Below are 24,645 nucleotides of genomic sequence, written 5' to 3' on the forward strand. Positions count from 1 at the left end.
ATTGGTTTCTGTAATGTTCCTTCACTTTTCTGGCAAATGGTAAACACCTCAAAAGTATGCCTGATGTTTTCTTTGTATGCCCATCCAATGCCAGATTATCTGCTGGGGAAGAAGGAAAAGGGACAATGTTTTCATGTTATGATCAATATAAATTGCAATGAAAAGACAATGAGGAACAAAAATAAATAACAAGACAATGCATTTGTTTAAAAAGTCTTTGAATAAAGAAATTGTCTTTATTAATACATTAATATTATTTACTCTATAAAATTGATTTCTGCTCCGAGAAGACTTTACAATGAGCCAGGAAATGTTATAAACTGGAAAACTGAGCCGGGAAGGTAATGGAGCTAGTAGGACAAAACTGGGTTAGATGGGAATCAGATCACTGAGACAAGTCCGAACAGGGTGACAGTGAGGGGAACCAGCAGTGTAGCTGACACAGTCTTTATGCTGTGGCTTCCAGACTGGAAGTGAGTGATGTCTCTGCCATGCTGATCCTGCTGGTTACGAATCTGTTTATTAAATGGTACATCGTCCATGTCCAGATCGTAGTCCGAATCTAAAAACAAGAAGGAGAATTGTAATTAACTTTAAGCCTTCTAAATATGTATTGTATAAAATGACTCTAATTTTAGGGTTTTAAGAAGTACTTTAAGCCTTCCATTCAATTTCCAAATATAGTCTTTATAAAGGTTGGTGGTAAACAATGAAATAAAGGAGATATTTTGTATTATTATTTCATCTTGATATCCTTAATACATTTCAGATCTGTGCAGTAATCCAGCATTCTAAAACTCCCGAACTTTACTTCTGTGCAGGAACTTTTTTACTGAGACCAGTCAATGCTGATCTTTTTATTTGTGCAGGCTGATCGGTCTTCTTTCCTTTACTTTTCTTTCAGTGAAGCTTTAAATAATATTAAACAGGATTTATTTAGTGCCAACATATTATGCAGCGCTGTACAATAAATATGGGTTGCAAATGACAGACAGTGATGCAGTAAGAGGAAAGGGCCCTGCCTCGAAAAGCTTACAATCTATGAAATTTGTAAAGTGTTTTTTTTCCTTATTATCCTGTATGCCCACTGAAGAATATACGTAAATTAAAATTTAGGTTACTAAATTTGAGCTTTTAATGCTAAGGCAATGATCCTTTAACAATTTCAATGTGTACTTTAAATTGCCTAAAATATATCTTTAAATACTTCATAGTTTTCTTATAACAACAATATAACCTCAATGGCATGCAGTCATCAACTTCTTATTCACATTTTAAAAACAGTAGTAAATCTGGTTTTTTTGCCTTCCAAATGCAGCATAAACTGAATATCTTTGCTGTCAATTCTTGGCCAAATGCAAAAAATATCTCTTATCTGTTAAACCAAAGCATGCAAAGTTTAGACAACCATGATAAATGGCTCATTTATTGTGTAAATAATTGTATTAATTTAATCTCCCGGGCTGAGAAATGCCCTTCGAGCCTGTGTTCAGTAAGTTTAAAGAGTTGTGCATTTTTTCATTCTTTTCAGCATTCATGTAAGCTCTGCTTGTCCATTAAAACAGATTGATCTCTTTAGGACTGGTTTTAGGATCTTTTTTGACAATCTACCACCCTGAAGACTGGATCTTGTTCAGACATGTCCAATTTCTACTTTTGTTTCAAATTCACTAATAGGTCACTTCCTGCATTCCAATAAACAATGGGGGACACTGATCTCAGGGTCTGCAGACTTTAAAGCTTTAAAACTGTTTTCTGATATAAAGCCATGGGTATTGCATTTAATATTTGGTTCATCTTTGAACAACTGCAACATGCATGTGCCGGATGAAAGTACTGATTCACCAATGGATAAAACAGGAAGAAATAATGGTTACACATCTATGAGATATGTATGTGTAAATTGAGTGCGTTAATGGGCCAATTATCATGAAACAAAATAGCAAGCCCACTTTAAACTCCTCTATCTTACTGAATTGACCCCCTTCTATGTATTCATTGCATGCCTATTTAGGACAATAATTACATCTGTAATCCATCAACAGATATGTAAAGCTGCTGTGTAACATCCATTGTTCTCCATAGACTTTACACATGTACATTAGTAGCTCAGAGTCCAGGTAAGTGCTGATAAGATTCTTTTCCAGGTTACAAAGTAACACTTGTGTTAATAGTGTGAAAAATAAAATTATCAGGTGTAAATAGCATTGTGACCTCTCAATTAAAGGGTTTCACAGTCTAAGTTTGATTATTCTATTGTAAACAAATCAGTGAGTGGGAACCTTGTTCTGGTTAAAGTACTGACATGCGAGGGAGCTCAGTTGTTTTACATTGCTTTTTTGTATTCTGTTTGCTTTGTTAAATGCATTACCTATTATCCTTGGGAAGCTCAGTGCACAGAGCCCCAGATCTGGGGGATATAAAGTAAAACTTCACACACACTTAACTTCGCTACATATAAAGTTAAAGTGTAAATGTGTTAAGTGTTTCAAATGCCAAAGTATTTTTAAATCTGCCTAGCACATCTTTTTGACTTTTGTGCTTCTGCTGCTATCCACAGCTAAGCAGGGGGAAACCTTTCTTATTTCATTTCTATATCTTTAGCCTGACAATAGACATTGAATGAACACGATCACCTCAGACCAATCAGCAATAGAATGATCTTTGTAACAAACATGGTTGTGTTCATAACCAGAATGTCCGGACAAAACTATAAATCTATATGTATTTATAGTCCCGCAGTCTGACTTTGTTAGATAGAAATATATACTATAACTTTAAGTGGATGTCTGGCCTGCTGTTATCATGTGGACAAAAGTGATTGAATGGGTTAGAAAACCTGAACCGGTTTCCCATTCCCCTATCTGAATAATTGTTAACCTGGGCCTGCATATCTGTGTCTATGATTCTTGGAACAATTTAGATTCTATCATATGAGAATTTTCATATTTATGATGTATATGTGAATATAACTACCTAAAAATGTAATCTAAAACAATTCAATGTGCTTTGTCATAGGCTTTTTGAAAGGTAAACCTAGAAATTTAGGAGACAATCCCAATCAATTGCCATGAGCCATAGCACGAGATCTTTTCTAAAATCCATCTAAATCTTTTAACAAATTGTATTTTTTGTCTATTTATTAAATATGCTATTGACAAATTATAATTTTCTTAGTTTTATGGTCACAATAATTAAATATAGTATACCTATGGGGGTATACCAAGTGTGTCAGCAGTTTGTTATACAGTAAACAATATCTCGCTCAGAAAAATGAGTGAGAATATGTCTGTTTTTTTGAGAGCGGCGCTGGTTACATCATCCACTTTTGGATGTGTTGTGTTTGTGATTTTCATTACTTACCTTTATTCGTATAATACCAACATATTATGCAGCGCTTTGCAAAGTCCATTGTCAGAATTAAAACTGTCCCTCAAAAGGGCTCCCAATCAAAGGTTCCTATCATGTCATTAGGTGGGGTGTGATGTTTTATGTATATTGTATAAAAAAGGCTATCGTCAAAATTCTATATCAGAAAACACAATTTTACAAAAAGATAATTAGGACACACTAGATATGAATACAAGTGTGAGACACCCCAGCTTGTATCGCAAAGTTAAGGTTAAAACCACATGAAACAAAATACTAATCAATGGTGGGCTCAATAAACCAGCTAAATGTAAAACCTCCCTAGGGTTTCATGTTGGTACGGGTTGCCTTTTCATTACATAAATTCATGGGTAACTGATGTAAGTATAAGTTGTACCTTTACAGTAGGACCAGACACTTCTGTTAGTATTCAACAAAAACAAAGCAGCAGTGCTCAACAATCATATTAAAATGTAATTTTAAGGACTATGGTTATCTTGGCAGACATGATCTCTTCACTAAATAACAGATTCATCAAAATGTCTTGAAGTCATGAATCACTTCAATAGAATAACATGGCATATGGTGCTGTTATCTTCTGTGAGATAAAATGGCCCAGCAGAATAAACACATCCCCTACAGTCATATGCCCAAGTATGCAAACTCAGTGACTGCTGCTTGCAGTAACATTCCACCCGCAATCATCAAATGTACCTCCTGCTATTAAGTTGTTATAAGCAAGGTATTACCATTTAGGGCCACTTTAGACCTATATGTTGCAGTAATTGTTAATAAGTTAGTGTTAATGCAACACACAGAACAGAGTGGATTATTGTGGTGCCATTTATTTTGAATTCAGTTTTTTTTACCATTAGTAAATGAATAGGCTGCCTTAATGCAACGTTTGTAAACCGTAATTCAGCACAACAGAACTTAAAGGTCTGAAACCAGTAAATTTGGATGTTTGTGGAAAACACTCCACCACATAACATTTAAACTGTATGCATGATAGTATTCTGGGACCCTAGTGCTATGGGACCTGAGTGCTAGCCATTGAACAACTGTACTGACTATTTGGGTCTAAATGACCATGATGGCAATTCAATCTAACTTGGGATATTTGCATATTCCTATACATATCTGCTTGCAAGCCTGCAATTGCTTACCTCTTTAAAAATGCTAGTTTTTTGTCTGTCTCTGATCTGCAGACATAACTTTCCTGACCTGTGTACTTGAGATCAGGGTCAGATCTGCTCTGCATATTTTTTTTTATTTTTTTTTTTAAGTTTTTGGATCAGGCTTGTGAACAGTCACAGACATAAAAGTAGAGGTCATCATTTGTGGGATTCATACTTTCTCACTTTCAAGGAGATGAAAGAATAATTTCATAAATCAAGTACTAATAATGAAAATATATGTTGTTTAAATACAATTATTCAGAAAGGCTTCATTATGTACCAGCAAAATTAAAAGATTTTCTTGTTTTGTCACCTATAACAAACTATTAACAAAATATATATCAAATGAATATCCCTATTTAATATACAGTGCTGCGTAATATGTTGGCGCTATACAAATCCTGGTTATTAATATTAATAATAATAAAAAAAATATTCTGTTTGCCCCTTCCCCTTACCTTGCGGCTTTTGTTTGAACCCCCGGCTTACATGTTACATGTCTAGAATTCTAATACAGGATGACATCAAAGCAAACATCTGCCATGATTTTCAGTGGCATGCTCGGAGTCGTTTCATGTTGGAAAGATAGATACACAAGACTTATGTTGATGCTTGGAACTATTCTCGGCCCGTTAACGCTAGTTTATTTCCAGGCAATGAGGGGAAGAAAATAGAAATGACCCTTTTAAATGCTAATTGTGAGGCCTGCAGAAAAATGGGTGAGACCCACTCATTAGGCTGAGTACACACATGCAATGTTTGTCGTTGGACAGGATCTTTCACGATCCTTTCCAACGACCAACAACTACACGATGCATGAATGAGTGCTGTACACCATTCAGCTCTATGGAGGGGGGAGGGGGAGAACAATGGTGCAGCACCCTGTCATGGTCTCTTCCCCTTCACCTCCATTACGATCTATTGTTGTCCATCGTCCGTGGATCCTTCAGGATGGTCGTTCAGACGCTGGACGACAAGCACTGTACACACTTAAGATTCTAGTCTGATATCAGCCCTGAGAAATCAGGTGAGAACCATTGCACCTGTGTACCTAGCCTTTAGACTCAGGGCCTTCATGTGAAGCTGGCCATAAAAAGGCCAATCCATGTAGAGTCTACAACTCTTATATTACTTGGGATGGCCGAGAAAGTGGCACCTCTTGTTACTGAAGTAATCACGTCCACAAATCACAAATAACATTAACTGTCTTCATGGCACGAATAGGGGAATAAAAAAAAAGTTTTAAGAGAATGAACAGTAAGAAACAGTAAGTTTTGGCATAATTTCCAAGAGCAACCCAGGCCACAAAATTGTTATAAGATTTGTGCAAATAATTTCAGGTGGCTATTTGAAGGCATATTAGAAGCTGAAATGTGTTTTTGTCTGTGGGCCTAGAGAGATTCCCCATAAGTTCTTGACCTGACAGGGCAGGGAAAGGTTAGAGCCTCTATCACTGAGCAAAATCCTTCCAAGCAAGTGCTTGGTATATATATTAGTATACTAGGTAGTAGATCCTGGAATAGATTATTATTAACCTCCTGGGTGGTTCATTTCTGTCTGGATTTATATGTCTAAAAGCAGTACATTGTCTTTCATGAAAATAATAGTATGAGTATAATCAAGTTTGAAATCCAAAATCAGGTCGAAATTATTAAATACATTTAAAAAAAATGTAATAATAAACTTTGACATGATTTTGTGTTTCAAACTTTATTATACTCATACTTTTATATTGTACTGTAAAATAAATTTTCATGAAAGACAATGTACTGCTTTCAGAAATATAAATCCAGTGTATTGCATTTAATACAGTTACTTTGTATTAAATGCAATACAAAAAAATGTGGAATTCCCGGCGCACTCCCCCAGCGACGGCTGCATGCACAACGTCATCCAGAACTCCCGCGGGAAGGCCAGAACAGTCGCCGAGAGACCGATTGAAGGAAGATGACATAGCCAGACTATGGGATCAGACGGGCAGGATGTCGGTGGGACCAAGTAAATTTTTTTTTTTTTTTTTAGATACCTTGAATGTGGCTCGGGGTTACCGCCCAGGAGGTTAAATTTTTTTTTTTTAGCGCCAACATATTACGCAGCGCTGTACATTAAATAGGGGTTGCAAATGACAGATTCAAACAATGACACAGGAGGAGAGGACACTGCCCAGATGAGCTCACATTCTAAGAATAGATTATTTTTGATTACACTGACTGTCCAATGTTTAGACTTTATCCACTACAAAGCTGTATTTTTAAATCATTTCTTTTAAAATATTTGAAAGCAAGCTGTTCTAGTTCACTTTACCAACTTCTTAATCTATATTACACCTGTGCAGCTTTCTAAAGCCATCGAGAAGCAAAAGGTTTTAGGTTTAAAAATCCAAAACCATAGCATCAGCTAATGACAATTTTCCAGCATTTAACTCGCACCATGGCTGAATGTTCTGCTGCCTGGATTACGTGCTTGCAAAGCAATTCTCAATGCGAATTCTTACTGTGAACCTTTTGGCCCTGAGAAACAATGTTGGTAATTGCTCCAAAAATCTGTTCCTTGTTAAAATAAGCCAGTGTCTGGGGGGCATATCAAACAATGCACATTAATTATATAGCTCTATTTGTTTCCATTTTAATCCTTTTGTGTAGAAGATTTCAATTTATGAATCAAATTCTGACTATGGCTACTAGAAGAGAGGGCAATTGTATGAGACAGAGGGCTGACGGCAATGCTTTTTTTTGTCCTAAAATCTAAACTTAGGGCTGCATTAAAAAATGAAGCACATAATAGAGAAAAATGGGTCACAATGTCTTTCTGGACTAATAAGGAGATCCCCTGGATCTGGGTCACGTGATACTATTCCAGGGGTACTTTTGTTAGCCACGCCTTCAGTAAATTTCAAGATTTAACCTCTACCTAATTCTAGTAGCATGATGATAGCTTAATTAATTAGCTAGATGCAGCTCTTCTGCTATCCAATCACCAACTTTTTCAACTAATTGATGTCCATTGGGATTGTAACTGGGCGTGAAGGAAATCTGTCTGCAAAATAGTTGTACGTGTAATAGTTTGCTGCTTGAGAAATTTAAAACTGTGTCATTGGTAACCAGTGATGAATGGCAAAAATTCAACCAGGTCAATAATGGTTAGAAAAAAAATGTGGAAAAAAAATTTGAATGTCACAGTAAAATTTTTGACTTTCAAAGCCGCAAATTAGAAGTTTAATTTGTGAATGAATTAGTGTCACATTTCCAGGAATGTTGCCAAATGACATGATAAAAAGCTATTATTGATCTTGGCATTAAGATGCTAATGAGTCCAATTAAGATGCAAATTAACACCCCTCCCCCTTGCTTTAATAACACATTTTCTGTTTGCACATTGGTTCACAGAACAACTGTTTTTTTTTTTTGGTAAAGGAGGCATGTTCTTACAGGTTCTCATAATCTACCCACTAATTTTGATGACAATATCACATTCAGAGGCTTTGCAAATAACTTGTAATTAAACTTAGACAGCCAGTGTAAAAACTTTACAGAAAATCTACAATTTTTGTTACATTAATTTCCTTTAAGGCATGTTTCCTTTCCATGTAGCCAAATCTGTGGCAGAATAACCTGATATAAATATAGTAGGGTTGTGCACGTGACTTTTATTACAAAAAAAGTAGTAGACCGTAGGAGTAGACAGTGGAGTTCATCAGTGACTGATGGCATTTTATAGGGGCCCTAAATTTTTGGGTTTACTTTAAGCATCTAGCCAATGATAAAGGCCATATGGGCTGGCATGGGACATAATGTCTCTTTCTGCTGGGATATTATACCAGTGCCAGGTTAGGTTTGTATTTGTACATTATTTTGAAATAATGAAAATATTTAGGCACATCTGGTAGATGTCCAGGAACAATTGATTAACCTGAACCTCTGTAAACTCTAAACCTAAAAGACTGCTCTATTTTTAAAAAATACCTGACAAATGATTTTGTGTCTATCTAAAAAGTATCTATATTAAATTTTTTTAAAAAAATATCCTCACTGTAGAATTGTTTGTCTAATGGATCAGGTGGAGTAGGGAGGCATTAAGGTTCATTCCCTTCTCCCCATTTAACTCTATCTTTATCATTTCTTCCTTAAATTAACCTTACATTAACCTCTCCCCCTGTTTTCTTCCCTTATGTCCTGTGAATTTGCTAGATATGGTCAGTTTGTTTGTCTTCCCCTCTTGCTCTCCCCTACAGTAGATATATTTAAATTGTATTAATGATTTACTTGTCCATATCTACGATTGGCCTTGTATGCCTTCTTGTGCTATAGTTTTATTGGAGCTAACTCTCCAGACTGTTTATTTTTCGGAGGTTGACCCTATGTTACTTTACACATTTTCAGGTGTTTTTCCTTTGGATTGACTCTTACAGCCACCCCCTAATTATACATAGAGAGGTCCCAAGGTGAATGATTTATTTATGTGGACATGGTTTCATAATATATATGTTATCTTGTGTAAATTTTGATGGCCTTCTCAGATTTTTTTTTATATGCCTTTACCCTAAGTGTCTGTATGCTACCCAGGTATGTATTCTTTTCTGTTATACCTTTATACCTGTTATGCCTTTTTATTTTGCACTTTGATAAAATGTAATACAAATTTGGTTAATGAAAAAGTATTTATATTGTGAAAGCATATTAAATAAAGCATCACTGATTTATTAGACCATTTAAACTTCAGCCTTCAATCCTTGCCACAAAAAAAGTGAATTATCCAATGTATTTATCTCGAACACTACTAGTAAAACACCATACTCTCCTGGTAGTCTGTAAATTGGTTATAAAAAAAAAGAAAACACATTGAATTTATCTGCTTCTTCATCAATTAAGATTCTCACAGCAAAGCCCTGTAGGGGAAACTTTTTTTGCTCAAAATTTCATGCAGCTGACAAGGCATGAAAATAACCTTTATCAGCCTAGTTTTTAAAAGTTACATACAGCACAAGTCAGATCTTTTATGCCACCCATGTGGTGTCTGCCCACCCTGATGCCAATAATAGCGTCCATGAAGACTGAGATCTGCAGCACTAATTTGTACTCTGGTACTTGCCGAGAAAAGTGGCAAAAAAGGTCAACAGCTGTAGTGCCTGCAGGGTCTCTGTCTCACTTTCCCTGCTCAGTCTGTTATCTATTTTAGTACATTTTATCTCCTTTACCACCATGAGGTCAAACAAAGAAATAAAAATGTCCCTGCTCACTGGTGGCCCAGAGCAAAACTAAAAATAAGCTGCAAATAAATAAGTAAATAAATTATTTGCAGGACTTCTTAGTGACCAGCTCAGGCTGCTTTGTGGCATGATTATGTATGCTTGGATTCTTTAAAGCAAATTGAAATTAATTGTTCTTTACAATTTATTACTGAACGGGTGAATAGAGATACAAATTTCTACTGATAGCATATTGACTGAAATATTGACTGCTGACTGGCATAGTCTGTACAAAGGTTAATAGGAAAATGGATCACACTTCATTGTAAGGAGAAGAAGGTCAATATATGGCAATCACTGATATGTTAAATTTGTATGGAAAACTAGTGAAGTGACAAAGATAGTCTGTAATTTCCCTTAACCCAATACCTATCAATTTCTATTCCGCCAATATTCATGTGGAATGCTTAGTATTTCATATCTCATTTAGGAAAAAAAGCGGCAGCACCGAGTTGGTTCATCTTCTGCAAGATTTGGGCAACTCGCCTTCTGGTTTTAGGGCTCATTTACACTGGAAATGCAATGGTATAATTGGGTTTCAGCAAAGGTCTAATATTTCAAGGAAAGTTACTTAGTATTACTAAACCTGCTCCAGGCACCTTATTGCTTTTTTAATAATTAAATGATGTGGGTTCCCTTTATTATCCTGAACTAATGAATTGGTACACTGTATTTATTAGGATATATAATATCCATACTTGGGCCCATGTTTTTGCCTAAACAAGTTCTTTATTTTAAGTTCAAATATGGACAATGTCTGCATTCATAACTAGAAAAAAGGGGCACTGTATCATCTTAATATCGACTAGGAATTAGTCTGATCCCCTGGTGACAAGACATCCGACCAAGCTAACAAAATGTACTCCAAAGCTCAAGAAAAGATTTGAAGCTCAGGGGTCATCTTGTCAACGATATTTGGGCTACTCAACATTCCCCACAAATCTTGCTGTAAGGATAATGGTCACCCTCATTGAGGCACCACACTAAAAAAAGCAGACCTTGATATTTATGTGCAAGGTCAACACATGAACTTTACCACATGATAGCATTCTTAGTAAAAACGTGTTACTTCATAAGTGACTTTTTCAATCTGGATGTACTGTATGCATCGTGTGTTTTTTTTAAAGAAAACTATATGGCCCATTTTTACCAATGAATGTGCATTACCCCATGTACTGTAATACGTCCAAATAGGTAAAAACTGCTGTTGGCTATTCACAAAGACCCAAATTTACACAACTGTAATACAACCTAAAAGCATACTGGTAGATTAATTGACTTTTACAAAAATAGGCCTTAGACATGTCATTGATGATTTTATTATTATTATTATTATTATTATTATTATTAATAATAATAAACAGATTTTATATAGGGCCAACAAATTACGCAGTGCTGTACATTAAATGTTATTAATTAATAAACTGTATTTATATAGCAAATAAGTAAAAGGGGAATAGAGAATATGTTTTTTTCTATCCCCCTTTATTCTTATTCTCTTAAACTATCTAGGCTTGGCAGCTATATAAACTTCCATATGGTGAACTAACCCATCTTCTGTTATTGTATAGTGCCAACATATTACACAGTGCTGTACAATAAATAGGGGTTGCCAACGACCGACAGATACAAACCATGTCACAGGAGGAGGAGAGGAGACTACCCAAAAGAACATACAATCTATAAGGTGGGAAAAGTTATTTAGTTTCAAAATTAGGTTGTAAACTTTTCTTAGAGACAGATTGGCTGCTTTCTGAGTGGCGGTGAGGCTGCAGGTGTTGTGGTTACTGCTTCCCCCATGTTCCTGATGTTCCGCATCTTCTAGTGAGGCACTGCATGTAGCTGTGCAATGCAGGCACTATATAGGAGTATGATGCTACTCCTTCAAGTATCACTTGTAACAATCAAGTAGTGTGGCAGCTATCCATTGTAAGCCAAAAAAATAAAAATTGATCTTAGCTGTGTTACGTGTCAGTTATGTAACTATATGTACAGAAAAGAGTTGTAATATGTGTTCTGAATTAGTGCAGGCAAAGGACAGAGATGAGTTTGTGAGAATTAACTAGAGAATGATTTGGGAATATAGATAAGACAAACAGATAAACCCAACTTAAAAGGACAGCTGCAAAATTCAATAAAATCCTGGGGGATTTATAAATTTATTACATATATGTAATAAAAATATAGTTTTGGACTTTGCACTCTAAAAAAGACACAATACATTTGGTTTCAGGGAGACAAATTGTTTTTACTTACAAATGATGAAATATAAAATTTCAGTTTTTTAGGAACAGAATTCTAATATTTGTATCCATATTATTATTGATCTTTCTTCTTTTGTGTGGTCTGCAAGATTTCTGTATTCCCCAGCCAAAGTTAAACAGCAGATTTTTGTTTTCCTATCCTCCAGACCAAATCTGCTGGAGTGTGACATTGAATTTGATGGACATGAGACTTTTTTTCAATCTTGTCTAAAGGTGCGTGTGTGTAACCCAGCCTAGATTTATATTTGCTGGCCAAATATTCATTCTTGAATCGTATGTGACTATAGCAGTGGATTGCTCCACAGTTGGCGCATACCTTCTAGTTGGCACACAGAAAACAAGGATAAAAGCTGGCATGTGAGCTGTATTAAAGTTGGCATGTACATCCCTGCAGTAAACGTATTTAGGCATGGCAATAAACCCTTGTTTTACCATGAAAGGACAATGTTGACTTGAGCACACAAGAGGGAATGCATTCCATGCCATCAAAAGAGGTGAAAAAAAAAGAACATCAAAGAGTTCATTGTGCTGCTACTATGGGCTTGTCCCTGGCTGGACTACTCAGAAAGCAAGGAAAGAGGCCAGAAAAGATCTGTCTGTGCCATGCCAAAGCCTGGGAATGTCATTTAAGAGCCAGGCATTTGGGTCTTCTAGAAGCTTGTGCCACCAGATGGTCCAACACTCAACTGAATATAGTAACAGTCAGATAGCTGATAACCCCATCAGTGCTGGAGCCATGGTATTCTGCCAGTCTAGGTCCCATATTAATCTGCCAGGCTACAATACGAGGAGTTGGAATGGTGTGATTATTATTATTATTATTACTAAACAGGATTTATATAGCGCCAACATATTACGCAGCGCTGTACATTAAATAGGGATTGCAAATGACAGACTAATACAGACACTGATACAGGAGGAGAGGACCCTGCCCCGAAGAGCTTACAATCTAGTAGGTGTGATTTTTGTCATGTTATATTATGGTTGGCATATTTTGTTATAACTGCAAAAATACAATATAAAGTTTAGTATAAAGTTAAACTATTATCAATACAGACTAATAACAGTAAATTAGAGTTTCAAGCATCTTTCAATATTTACCATATCAACAATGCTTTTAAAAAAAACTTGCCAAATAAGTTTAAATGTGGTCACATCCTCATAAGCTGAGCTATATGATCATATTCCTAACATGTAAAGGCCAAAATGTATTTTTTTATTACTTGCATCCACCCCAAGGCAATCACCTTTTTGGCTTTTTGGCTTGTCATAAGTGTAATTCTGCAAGTCTATAATTTTCACATAACATGAAAACAGTAATCAATAGTTTTAACTTGATCAAATGTCCCCATTGCTATATTTTACCTCTAAGTGGAAATCTCCCTCACTTTAAAGAGATTTCTCCCTCTTGCCTGTTGTGTCCACAAGACAAAAAGTGAAGGGATGAAGATAGCAAAACACTGACCAGGTTTTAACATATCCCTACTCTACATAAAAGTTCTGTCTTTAGATATACTTTCATTTTCTTGGGTTAGGTTAGACTCTCCTAAACATTTTATTACTGTTTTCCTTGTTTTTAAGTTTGCATATGTTTAGGGGCTCCCAGAAAAGTTTATGCATTCATGTTGCCCTGGCATACAAGTACTACCTGATGTATTTTTTGGCAACACAGCTCATTTCCATGCACAGTAGCGCACTACTATTGCTGTGGGCATCAATGCACATAACTTCTGACAGTAAAATCTATCTAATAAGTGGCCACTTCCATGTAGGTTATATTGTCTTGAATTACAGCGGGTTGAAAAACTGTTGCAGGTGAACATGACAGGGGAAGTGATCAGTCATTGATGATTCACATGCCTTGCCAATCGGCACCTGGCTACACTGCTTTCTAGATTGGCAGCAGTCCCTGTTGCTGAAACTCTCTGACCATGATCTAGAAGAACAAAATAACATATAGAAGGTTTTTTTTTGTTTACTTCTTACAGGTTGTGCATTACATAGTACCCAGATTTGGTATTTGTTAAGACTGTCATAACGGAGCCTTTCTTTTGTATTCCTTTTTTTTTTTTAAACTGGAGGATAGTACAGCAACAAAAACAGCATACACTACACATTCCCAAACAAAAAAGTGCTGAAAACATCATAATTAGGGCAGTTACAAAAGAAGCACGAGTAAAAGTTCACACATTGGATACTAAACATCTGCCACCACTGCAGTAAAATATGGGGCAATATGGGAATTAGACAGAGGGAGCCTGGAGTATTGAAGTTAGGAATGGGTGGGTTGCTTGGCTTTTGTATTAATTTTAATAGATACAAGCTACAAATGAGTCACTTCTCAGATGTCGGACAATGCTCCAGGAAGACATTTACTTTCTACAAAAACTAATTCTACTTCTGGGTCCAGTGGTTACTCTTCTGAATATCCAAAAGGAAATTTGCAGAATAAACAAATCACTGGTGGAATCATCTGTGATTCATGAATCATAGCAGCTGCATATCATTGTTCATTAGACCTATGTTTAGAAATAAATTAGTGTGACATTGTAGCAATAATCTGATGTTCTTCAGATTTGGTACTTAATCTAATTTTTGAACACCCAAGCCTTTTATCTTGGTGATCGATTCCCTTTAATAACATCTAAAGCTGAAAATCCAACTTGGAGTAATGTAAAGTATGAGCACTGAAAGGTAAAGTGCCTTCAAATATTAAGAGGTGGCACCTAGTAGAACTAGTAATTGCAGCATAATGTATGAGAAATGCTTTTTGCATCATGTCTGTATGAACAGCATGCTTAGCAACTACTTCTCAAATAATCCCATCCATAGAATTCTTTCTATATTCTATTATTTGCATTTATTATTATTAATATTATTATACATTTATATAGGGCTGACATGTTACGCAGCACTTTACATAGTCCATAGTTATGGCACTAGCCGTCTCTCTTTGGGGCTCACAATCTAAAAATGTCCCTACCTCATATGTTAATGTCTCTATTTATGTATGTTAATCTTTAATACAGTCTAATTTTTTGTGATGAAGCCAATTAACCTAACTGCATGTTTTTGGAATGAGGGAGGAAACCAGAGTACCCAGGGGAAACCCGGGAAGAACCTGCAAACTCCCTGCAAATAGTGTCCTGCCTGAGATTCAGCGCTGCAAAGGCCAGAAGTGCTAACCACTGAGCCACCATGCTGCCTATTTCATATATTCCAATTCTACAGAATAAATCTACCTAGCAGCATCTTTATTTTATATTTCAAGGACTGGTTCTGGTTTGTCAGATTAGTGACTACAAATTTGTATAGTTTTATTTAGTACTTTGGCTGTAGCTGGCTCTGTCTGCTGCAGATATAACTTCTACCTATCAAGATGTTGCTGGACACATGCTTGAGTTCTTGTTTAATTGGAAAATGGCAACATGGCGAAGGGAAATTATAGAACCCATAATGATGATAATTCTAGCACCCTAAACAAAACATTAGAACCTAATGGCAGAAAAAGTGTAATCATAATAAAATGTATGATTTGGATGTTGGATCTATATCCGTATAAGTCATGTGCTTGCACTTAGAAACTGCTTCTGTAATAACCTCATCTTTTATGGAGTTCTTTAAGCTTTGGTAGTGCTTTTGGCTAGGTAGTGCAATATTTGTAGTTAGAAAACAAACGACTAACGAAAGATCAATGATTATGCACGAATTTTTTGAGCGATCGTATTGTGCACAATTCTGTACGTGCTGTAATAATACAATTGTTCAAATATAATCCTCCAATAGTGTACACACGCTAGATACGATCGTTTGAACGATGCAGGAAGTGACGTACACAGGAGAAAATTTACTCAAAACCATCCACGATCACTGAACGACCCCACACACAATAGATTGCAAACAATCATCATCCAATCAGATCCGCCGGGATGGTCACTCATTTCCAGCGACAAACCTTGTTAATCTGCGTCGTTGGCCAGTCGGTGTGCACTGTTTGTTAACGATTATCGGACGATTGGTGCCCAAAGATTTTGGGTTCTGAAAAGTGTCTGGAAGTGCACCTTTAGTTTTTAAGAGGGCAAAATCATAACTGTATCAAACATAAACTTGATAGTCATATTTAAACTTCAAAACAAAAATGTATAAAATGCAGATAGATTACCTTTCCTTTAACAAAGTCCAGTGTGCCAACCATGGCAACTTCCATAGATACAATGGAATAAAGTGTAGCCACAAAAGCGGCAGGAAGTGTGTCATAGGATTAAAACTAATAAAGTCACCACCTCTAAGGCCTGGTGAACTGCAACATATTAAAGCATATCTAGACCTACAAATAAAATTTTATTTATTATTTCACAATATTTTAATTAGTTAAATGAAGCCATAATAAACAAACATACCCTTTTGTTAATAACATCAGCAAGACGCCTAAGGAGCCTAGTTTGATACCTCAATGTTCGAGCAGTTTAAACTGTCAGGGAGGATTCATCAAACAAGCAGTTTTTAAATGTCACCATCTTTAAGCAAAACCCTGGAAATAACTACTAGAAACTGAAGCCGGAAACCTCAAGTCAATCATTCAGTGATGTCAGCTGAGCAGAAGCTAACACATTCACACAATTTACAGCTATTTTCACTACATTTCCGCATACTTTGCATGTCATTTCAATGTCTGTTGTGGATTACTTTCCCTGGAGATGTTTAGGATACATCTTCCTTTTTAGGTTAAAAAAAAAAAGAATAATTTAAAATATCAGTTTAACTGCATTCTGACAGCTGTAGGAACAAAGTCATTCCTGCTGTTTGTAAGGAACTAATACATGCTGATTTTTTTGGGTAATGTTAATTAAAAATGAAATGTGTGTTTTATAGCTTAGAGGAGAGAAAAATTATATTATAGAAAGTGGCAAGTAAGAATAAAATGGAAAAAAACAAATTCATTAAAGAGCTGAAATCCTAGCATTGCCCATGCTGGTAAGTTTCAGAGATAACATGGTCTTTTTGATGGAAGAAAAGTTTAGGTGGTAGAACACATTAGTTTTCACATCATTAGGAGCATATAACACACACACATATATATATATATATATATATATATATATATATATATATATATTTGATTAGAAAATAAATCATATATAATATATATATAATTATATTATATATGCTACTGTACACTTACATTACATGTTTAACTTTTTTTTTTTTTTTTTAACAGATTTTGGTGTTTTTTTTTTTATTTAAAGTTTATTATTACATTTATTATATATTGGACATATTTCAGTTATTTCAGTGAGTTTTGCCTAGGAATTATAGCCTACAATGTAAAATAAATTTTCATGCAAAAAAAATGTAACGCTTTTTGCATGGAAATTTGGACGGAATTAGAACGCTAGGGAGGTTAATAAATCAGGCCCACTGACTTAGGGGTGTGACAGTCTGGTAACCTGGTTCTGAACATACATGAAAAAGCACTTCTTCCACTAGTGGATCCTTTCAGGTTACTGCATGTCATTATCTGATAAAACTCAACCACTAAATTCTCATTTAAGCTTTACCTCTCCATGTAATTAAAAAAAATGCTTGACATTGTTTGAAATATGCAACTATATAATCCTGCCGTGAAGGTCTTTGTTTAGGCATTTTTAGGCATGATGTATATTCCAAATGTTCCCCTATGTTGTCACCTTGTCACACGCACCCCTAGTGAGGACTCCATGCGGCCACAGAGATGAATGGTGTGCAGGCTCGGTCCATAATGCCAGAAGCCAGTCCTGGACAATAATGTGCAGCAGATGTTGTATTAAGTCCCCAAAGTCAGGAAGTAGCTAAAAGAAATTCTCAGTAGCACTGAGATGCAAAAGCTGAAAGGAGTTTTAAAAATATTGTTTTTGTTTTTTACCTTTATGATACATGGTGCTTTACCAAGCTAAATGTTACCCAGTTAAAATTAGATCTACTTAACTCTGCTACTTTGCATTCAAAACTAGAAACAGGAAAGCAAGTTTGTCTTCGCATCTTTGGTCTGTGTTTTAATTTTTTCTTCAAATTCTGTAACTTTTTTTTTTTAGGTGATTGTCATTAGTTTCATTTTCCCTATAACAATAGGTGGCCAAGCCAAAAATGTGCATAATGCTGTCTGATTACCCAAAAAGGTTAATCTCATCAAACCAAGAGCAAGTCAACATTTATCAGTAATGATTTTAAGGTGTATTTTTCATGCTTATATATTTGTGACAGCTGCCGGACAGCGGAGGACATGACAGTAAGGAAGTGTCACACTGAGAAGGATGTGACTGCTGGATCATCTTCATGTGAGACACTGTTGTGTCTGCGCAGGGGGTGAGGGTAAGGTCATAAGGGGATTACGGTGTCAGCAAAGCTATACACTTTCACTAATAAAGTAAATTTCCTTCCATGGTAAAGTATACATTAATTTCTTTTTTAAAAAGACAGGAAGCTTGGCAAGGAGGGAGGGGGATCATGGACATGTAGTAGTGGAGTCATGGACAGTAGAAAAGACGTTGTTCATAGTTGACGTCCTCAGAAACCATCAAAAAGTTTGATTTAACTTTATAAAGTATGCAAGAAAAAAAATTCATAACAACATGTTCAGTTATTTCACCATCTTCCCATTATCAGCTAATTACAATAAGGGTGCAAGAGAGATCTCCATAAGCTTTATTCATTATACACACAGGTTTTTGTAACCAGGGCTATCCATACCACTTGTAGCTACTGCTTGTGTATTTGTATCTCCTGCTTTGGTAATAGCGATCCATAAAAAAAAAAAAAACTAAACCAAACATATCTTTAGCAGTCATACTAACAGGTTAAAGCTACGTACACACTTCCAATTATTATCGTCGGAAAACGAACGACGAACGTTCCTGCACGATATACACGAACGATCGTATAGCACCGATCCTGCACATAGAGGTAACGACACGATCGTTCGTAGATATTGTACACACAATAGATACGATCGTTTAAGCGATAGAGGAACTATGTGCACGACAGGAAAGTGAACGGACGTTCGTTCATCATGCATGCTCTGAACATGGACGATCAACGAACGACCGTACACACGAACGATGTTCAACGATCGTCGTCCAATCCGATCCGCCGGTCCGGTCGTTCGTTTCCAGCGACTTTCCTCGTTCGTCGGCGTCGTTGGTTACTTTTTTACGAACGATTTTTTGCCCAATCGATCGTTCGTCGTTCGATTGGAACGATAAAAATTGGAAGTGTGTACGCACCTTAACTAACTGGTGATGATGATGAGCCTGGCAGAGGGGTATGGGAACATCTCCTGCATCTATTACTGGGTGCCCAGTTTCCCATGCCCAACTGCCATTCAATTATTGGTCACAATTCATTAGTTACAAGCACACTCTCAAAAATCTTTTCCTATGACTAGTCGGTAGAGCTGAGTCCTCGGGGCAGATTTTCCTTTGGTAATTTTTGTTTGAACAAGTAGGGAAGGGATGGATTTTTACTGGGAAAGATATTTATTAGGAAGAAAGGAGTTAAAAGATTTTTGCCAAGGTGGTTGCTTTGGGAAGGACTGGTGCTAGTTTGGTTGGGTGGGTTTTGATGCAGGAGGGTTTGATATTTTTGCATGAGTGATATTTTGTTTACAATGCAAGTCTGTGGAAAGGCACCAGAGTACAGAGGCATACAGGAAGTGGGCTCAGGTTCGAGTTACCAAAGCTGGTAGGTCCCTCTCAATTTCAGTGCTGTTTAGCTTAGCGTGCCCAGAGTACTCCAGGAGATTCACACTCCCAGCAATTCTATTGGGGAGATTTGCTTTCCCTTCTTGTCCCAAATGCCTAACAGGAAGTAAAAGGAAAGTGAGGCCAATTACATCTTAAGACAATTGTCACCCAAACATGTGTCCACGTTGGATGACTTTCTCTGACTTTTTGCTCTAATGACAACTCTAAAATTTAGGTGATTTCCACAGTTTTGTGGAAACGGGGGCACAGGCAGCAAAAAAAATGATTGTACAGGTAGCCCCTGGGTTAAGGACATCCGGCATACGGATGCCTCCTAGATACAAACGGGGCTTCCCTGCTCCCTCCTGTGCAGGACAGAGGCTAGAGGGGGTGGTTTGCATGACTTGCAGAAGAAATCTTTTGCTAAACACAGCTGAGGTTGTGGGTGATCTTAGGGGGATGAGCTCTTTCTGCAGCTTCTTGTAACTCTTTAATGACCAAGACAAGTGATTAACTCACAGTGAGGATTTTATACAGTAACTGACACCACACTGCCTAATATTATGTTGGAGAAACATCTGTCTTAATTGCATTTATTAAAATAATATGCCTGTTCCGACTTACATACAAATTCAACTTAAGAACAAACCTACAGTCCCTATCTTGTATGTAACCCGGGGACTACCTGTACTTGCAAAGTAAAAGCACCCTGCCTGAATGTTCCTAGGGATAAAGAGGCTATTGTAAAGGCGATGATCACTTCCTTCAGCCAGGGAAATGAAAGATGAGTAACGGCACATCTTTCCCTCTCTCTCTACAGGTTTCTTTAAATTGTGTCGAAACCTAACACAATTCCGTAAGGGGGCTTAGATATCGTAAGTGCATTTTTTTACTACTTTTCTTACTCCTGACTCCTGCCAGTAATAGACGCTAACATGCCATACTGTAGCTATAGAGAAAAGGAATTCTAGAACAGAGCTCCAGTTACACTTTTGTTCTTAGGTCTAGATACACTATACCTTAAAAGTCCAGTAGGAATTTGTCATCATACTGATAAGTTGTTTTTTTCATCCCTTTTTATCCCTCTTCCCCAATTTACAGAAAATCTCTTTGACAAATGATCTGAAAAAGACATGATCAAAGTAAAGCGCTCATGTTAGGGAAATGGCTGCTTTTTCATTTATGCTTGATGAATATGCCCTTCTTTGTCAGTACATAATTTTAATCTTGGCAGCTGTATACATTTGTATTTTCAAATAAAAGATAGTATGAAACAGAAAGCAATTAGTAATACTGAAAGTAAGTTTTTATGTGACTAAAGCTACATACATACGTCAAATGGTTCTCGCCCGATAATTGGCTCAGCCGATATTGGGCGAGAATTTGGCATGTGTACAGCAATTATTGTCGTTGGAAAGGATCGTGAAAGATCCTTTCCAATGACAATAATTGCGTATGTGTATGCAGCTTAAGTCACAAACTGATAATTGGAAATTTAGCCCTGCATCACCCATTAATACTGTAAAGGTTCTGCTTTTCCAAACCCCATTTTAAAGCTAAACCCCAGATCTGAAACACATGCAGTAAATGCAGCAGAGTAAGTATCTTAATATGTATTCTGAATGCTGTGCATGTACTGTAGTTTACCTTGGTATTGCTTGCAGTCACTATACAACAGAGCTCAGAGGTGGAAAGAGAAGCAACACTAGGAGCCCAATCAATGTATTGCATAGGAAGGAGCATGCTGCTGGGAGAAGGAAGCAGAACGACAGATGAGTATATCAGTGTGCAGCTTCTCCTTTTATTGTTCATTCACTGGGTAGAGGTGGGGAAAAGACATGAAGGTGAAAACTCCGACTGAGAATGATAAGGCCAAATACTGTGCATATATTTTATAGAAAACCTACGTTTTTCTTTTTACTGTTATTTTTTTATTCATAGATTTCCCTTTCCGTAGTAGTAAAGTAAGAGCAAATACTCCCCCAAGGAACCGAATAAACCCATACAAGGTTCTAACCTTCTATATACTGTAATACTAAACAACGCCAGGCTAGAGATCCACTATAATATAATATGTACAGGTCAGCACAGCCCAAGCGATGTGTAGTCTTAGGGGGTGGCCTATAAATCCAATATATGGGAGCATATCAGCAGAATCAGCCATGTAGATGGAAATTAGTGCACCAAATAAACACAAAAATGACACGCAGGCTTATTTACAATACAATCCATTCATCTTAATAAACAGGTAATGGTTTTAAAAAATGAGCTTGTCCAATTCTGTATTAACAAAACATTTGGAAGAGGTGGTAATGGCGTAATTACTCATATTTAGCAGCTTTAAATTATGAGGGCCTGGGGGTTTTGAAGGAAATCATTACAGCAGTGCCAGGCGGAGGAAAGTGTGGAATTTGGGTTAGAATGTAGAAATGGGGTTTGTAGAAACCTTGCGATTCTTTCTACAGTATCTAATCTAGACAAAGGATGGGCGGAGGAGAGGCCAGGGGAAAGGATCCCAGGCAAGGTCACTGAACCACAGGGAGTCATCAGTCAAGCAGTCAGCTGCTGAGGATTTAGTTCAGTCCTTGTTCCCTGTGTCATTAGCAAAAGCCAATACTGTAGTTAATGGAAGGCAGTGGCAGGACGCTCCGCTCTCATCATTGTCTCAGACATTCCACAATTAATAAAGAGCTGAATGAAGAGGTCGGGGATTTACTAGGTCTCATTAAAAGATTCTTAAGAAAGACTTTAATGCAGCATTGATTAGTGCTCAGCTAGAAGTCCCAGTGATTTTCACTTAACTGCTAAAATGCAAAATAACTTCTAAAATATATCTTAAATCAAGAACATATGCATTGCAGGAACGTGCATGGCAACATGCCTGCTATATGTGCGGTGCCATCCATTGTGAATACCACCCCAACGCATTGTACACTGGACTGAACCACACAATGTGCATAGTGTGTGTTGTGCTTCTCTTGGAGGTGTCATGCAAGTTTTTTAATGCATATATTGCAATGCATGTTAACCCATATCATAACATTTGTAAACGCTCAAACTACAACATGGTAGTGGAAATTGGCTCCTAAATAATTATAATAATGATAATTTTGCAAAATACAGCATAAGTAGCTTAATCTGTCTTTAAATCAGTTTTGCCATCATCATACAGGAATAAGAGGAGTCATTACTAGATGCCAATCCCTTTCTTGATATGCAAATTTATCCATCTGCTCATTCGAAATCTCAGTGGTACGGTATCTTTTTCACTCACCTACCTGTTCTCTGTTGCTCATTCGTTGGACCTGTACTGTACTCTCTGTACACCTTCCCCTGTGACAAACTCATCTCTTGCATTGTCCTACAATAGCATTTCTATGGAGATTCCACCCAAATTAACCTGACCACCCTCGCTTGTCTAACTCTCCCTAACTATAAACTGAACCAATAACCCCCCCAATGCTCCCTAGAAAATACTGAAGGGCTGGAAAACAATATTTATTTTATTAATGACTGTTTGCATACCAGGAGACCCTTGTACCATCTGCTAATCTCCAGGAGAAAATATTGGCATGGTTACTTCTTATTCACCTGGGTTTTAAATTCTCTGTCTTAATATTCGCCTTCTATAACTTTTTACTTAATCAAGTTTCCATCCTATATTTTTTATGTGAATGTTGGATTTCTAAATGGATAATGGTTTATAGAAAAGATAAGGTAAGGTTTATCTGAGTGTATGCCAAGCCTTATCCCAAATATTGTAGCAACTCACCCTTCCAACTGTTCTATCTGAACCCTTAAACATTATTCTATTATATTACTTGGATAGATATCACCCCCAACCGTAACCTACATTATTGGCACCCTATTGACAAAATACATTTTAAAACCTTTTTTTTTTGTAACCTGAGGACAATCTTCAGCCTTCTTCATTCTTTGGGGGGGGGGTCCTGACCCCTTCTTCTTCATCTACGAATATCTCCTTCCCTTTTCCTCTCTTCCCCCAAAAACATAATTACCTTATTAAGCATCTGGTACACCTAACTAAACTTGGCATCTCCATATATTTTTTTGGATTACAGGAATTAAAACATCTGCTCTTCAAGTCTCTACCTTCCCCTGAAGAAGCCAATTAAGGCAAAACGCGTCGGGCACAAGACAGATTCTTTATTAAAACAATTGGATAGCTTATATGGAATTATATGAAAAACCCTATATATGTTATTGTACCACCTCGCAAAATCAGTTTGTACTTTCCATGTTAAGTCACAAGTAAACTGTATATGATTATGCCAAAAAAGCCTTTCTTGTTTCGCTTCTATTTTTGGATTTCTAAAAGGATCAACTAGTATTTTTCTAGCAGAAACAATCTATAGCCATAAAAAAAAAGCAAAGCCTGTTCCTGGGGTAAGATATCTTAAATAATAGGATATAAAATAATACTCATTTTTTTTCCCAAAATGAGCAACCATTCTGTAGTTATGACACTTGTTGTACACTTCAGGCCCCACAGTGGGAGGATTAATGGCTGGTAAGGTGTAGCAGCCTCAAGCATATTCCTCTTAATAAATAGCTTCATCTTTCTCTTTTTTTTCCCTGCAAAGTAACTTGAAAGTTTCCAATAAAAGAAGGAATTGAAAGGTTTTTCTTATTGCATTAGTGTAAGGTTATAAAACATTATTTTGAGAATTCTAGCAGAAATTTTAGTCGTCCAGATTAATGTGTACTGAAGGTAATCATTCACAATTTAAAGATGCAAAAAATTTAACCAAGACCACTAAAAGTTGTTTCTTTGTAATGTGTTTCGAATAGTGTTTATTTAAACACCTAAAATGGAACTGTTGTTCTGCAATGAATATTTGAGATCAGGC

At 36.5% G+C, this 24,645-nt stretch overlaps 1 protein-coding gene across 1 annotated transcript in view; it reads right to left on the reverse strand.

Annotated features, from left to right (window-relative positions):
• Positions 1 to 201: 201 nt before the first annotated feature.
• Positions 202 to 24,645, reverse strand: part of GPC3 (glypican 3) — a 242,922-nt gene continuing 218,478 nt past the window's right edge. The window contains exon 8 of the mRNA XM_072430796.1: positions 202 to 562. Within this exon, the coding sequence (XP_072286897.1) occupies positions 381 to 562 (182 nt within the window). The 3' untranslated portion in view covers positions 202 to 380. The remainder of the gene's footprint in view (positions 563 to 24,645) is intronic.

Source organism: Pyxicephalus adspersus, chromosome Z, assembly GCF_032062135.1.
Source record: "Pyxicephalus adspersus chromosome Z, UCB_Pads_2.0, whole genome shotgun sequence".
Taxonomy (NCBI): Eukaryota; Metazoa; Chordata; class Amphibia; order Anura; family Pyxicephalidae; genus Pyxicephalus; species Pyxicephalus adspersus.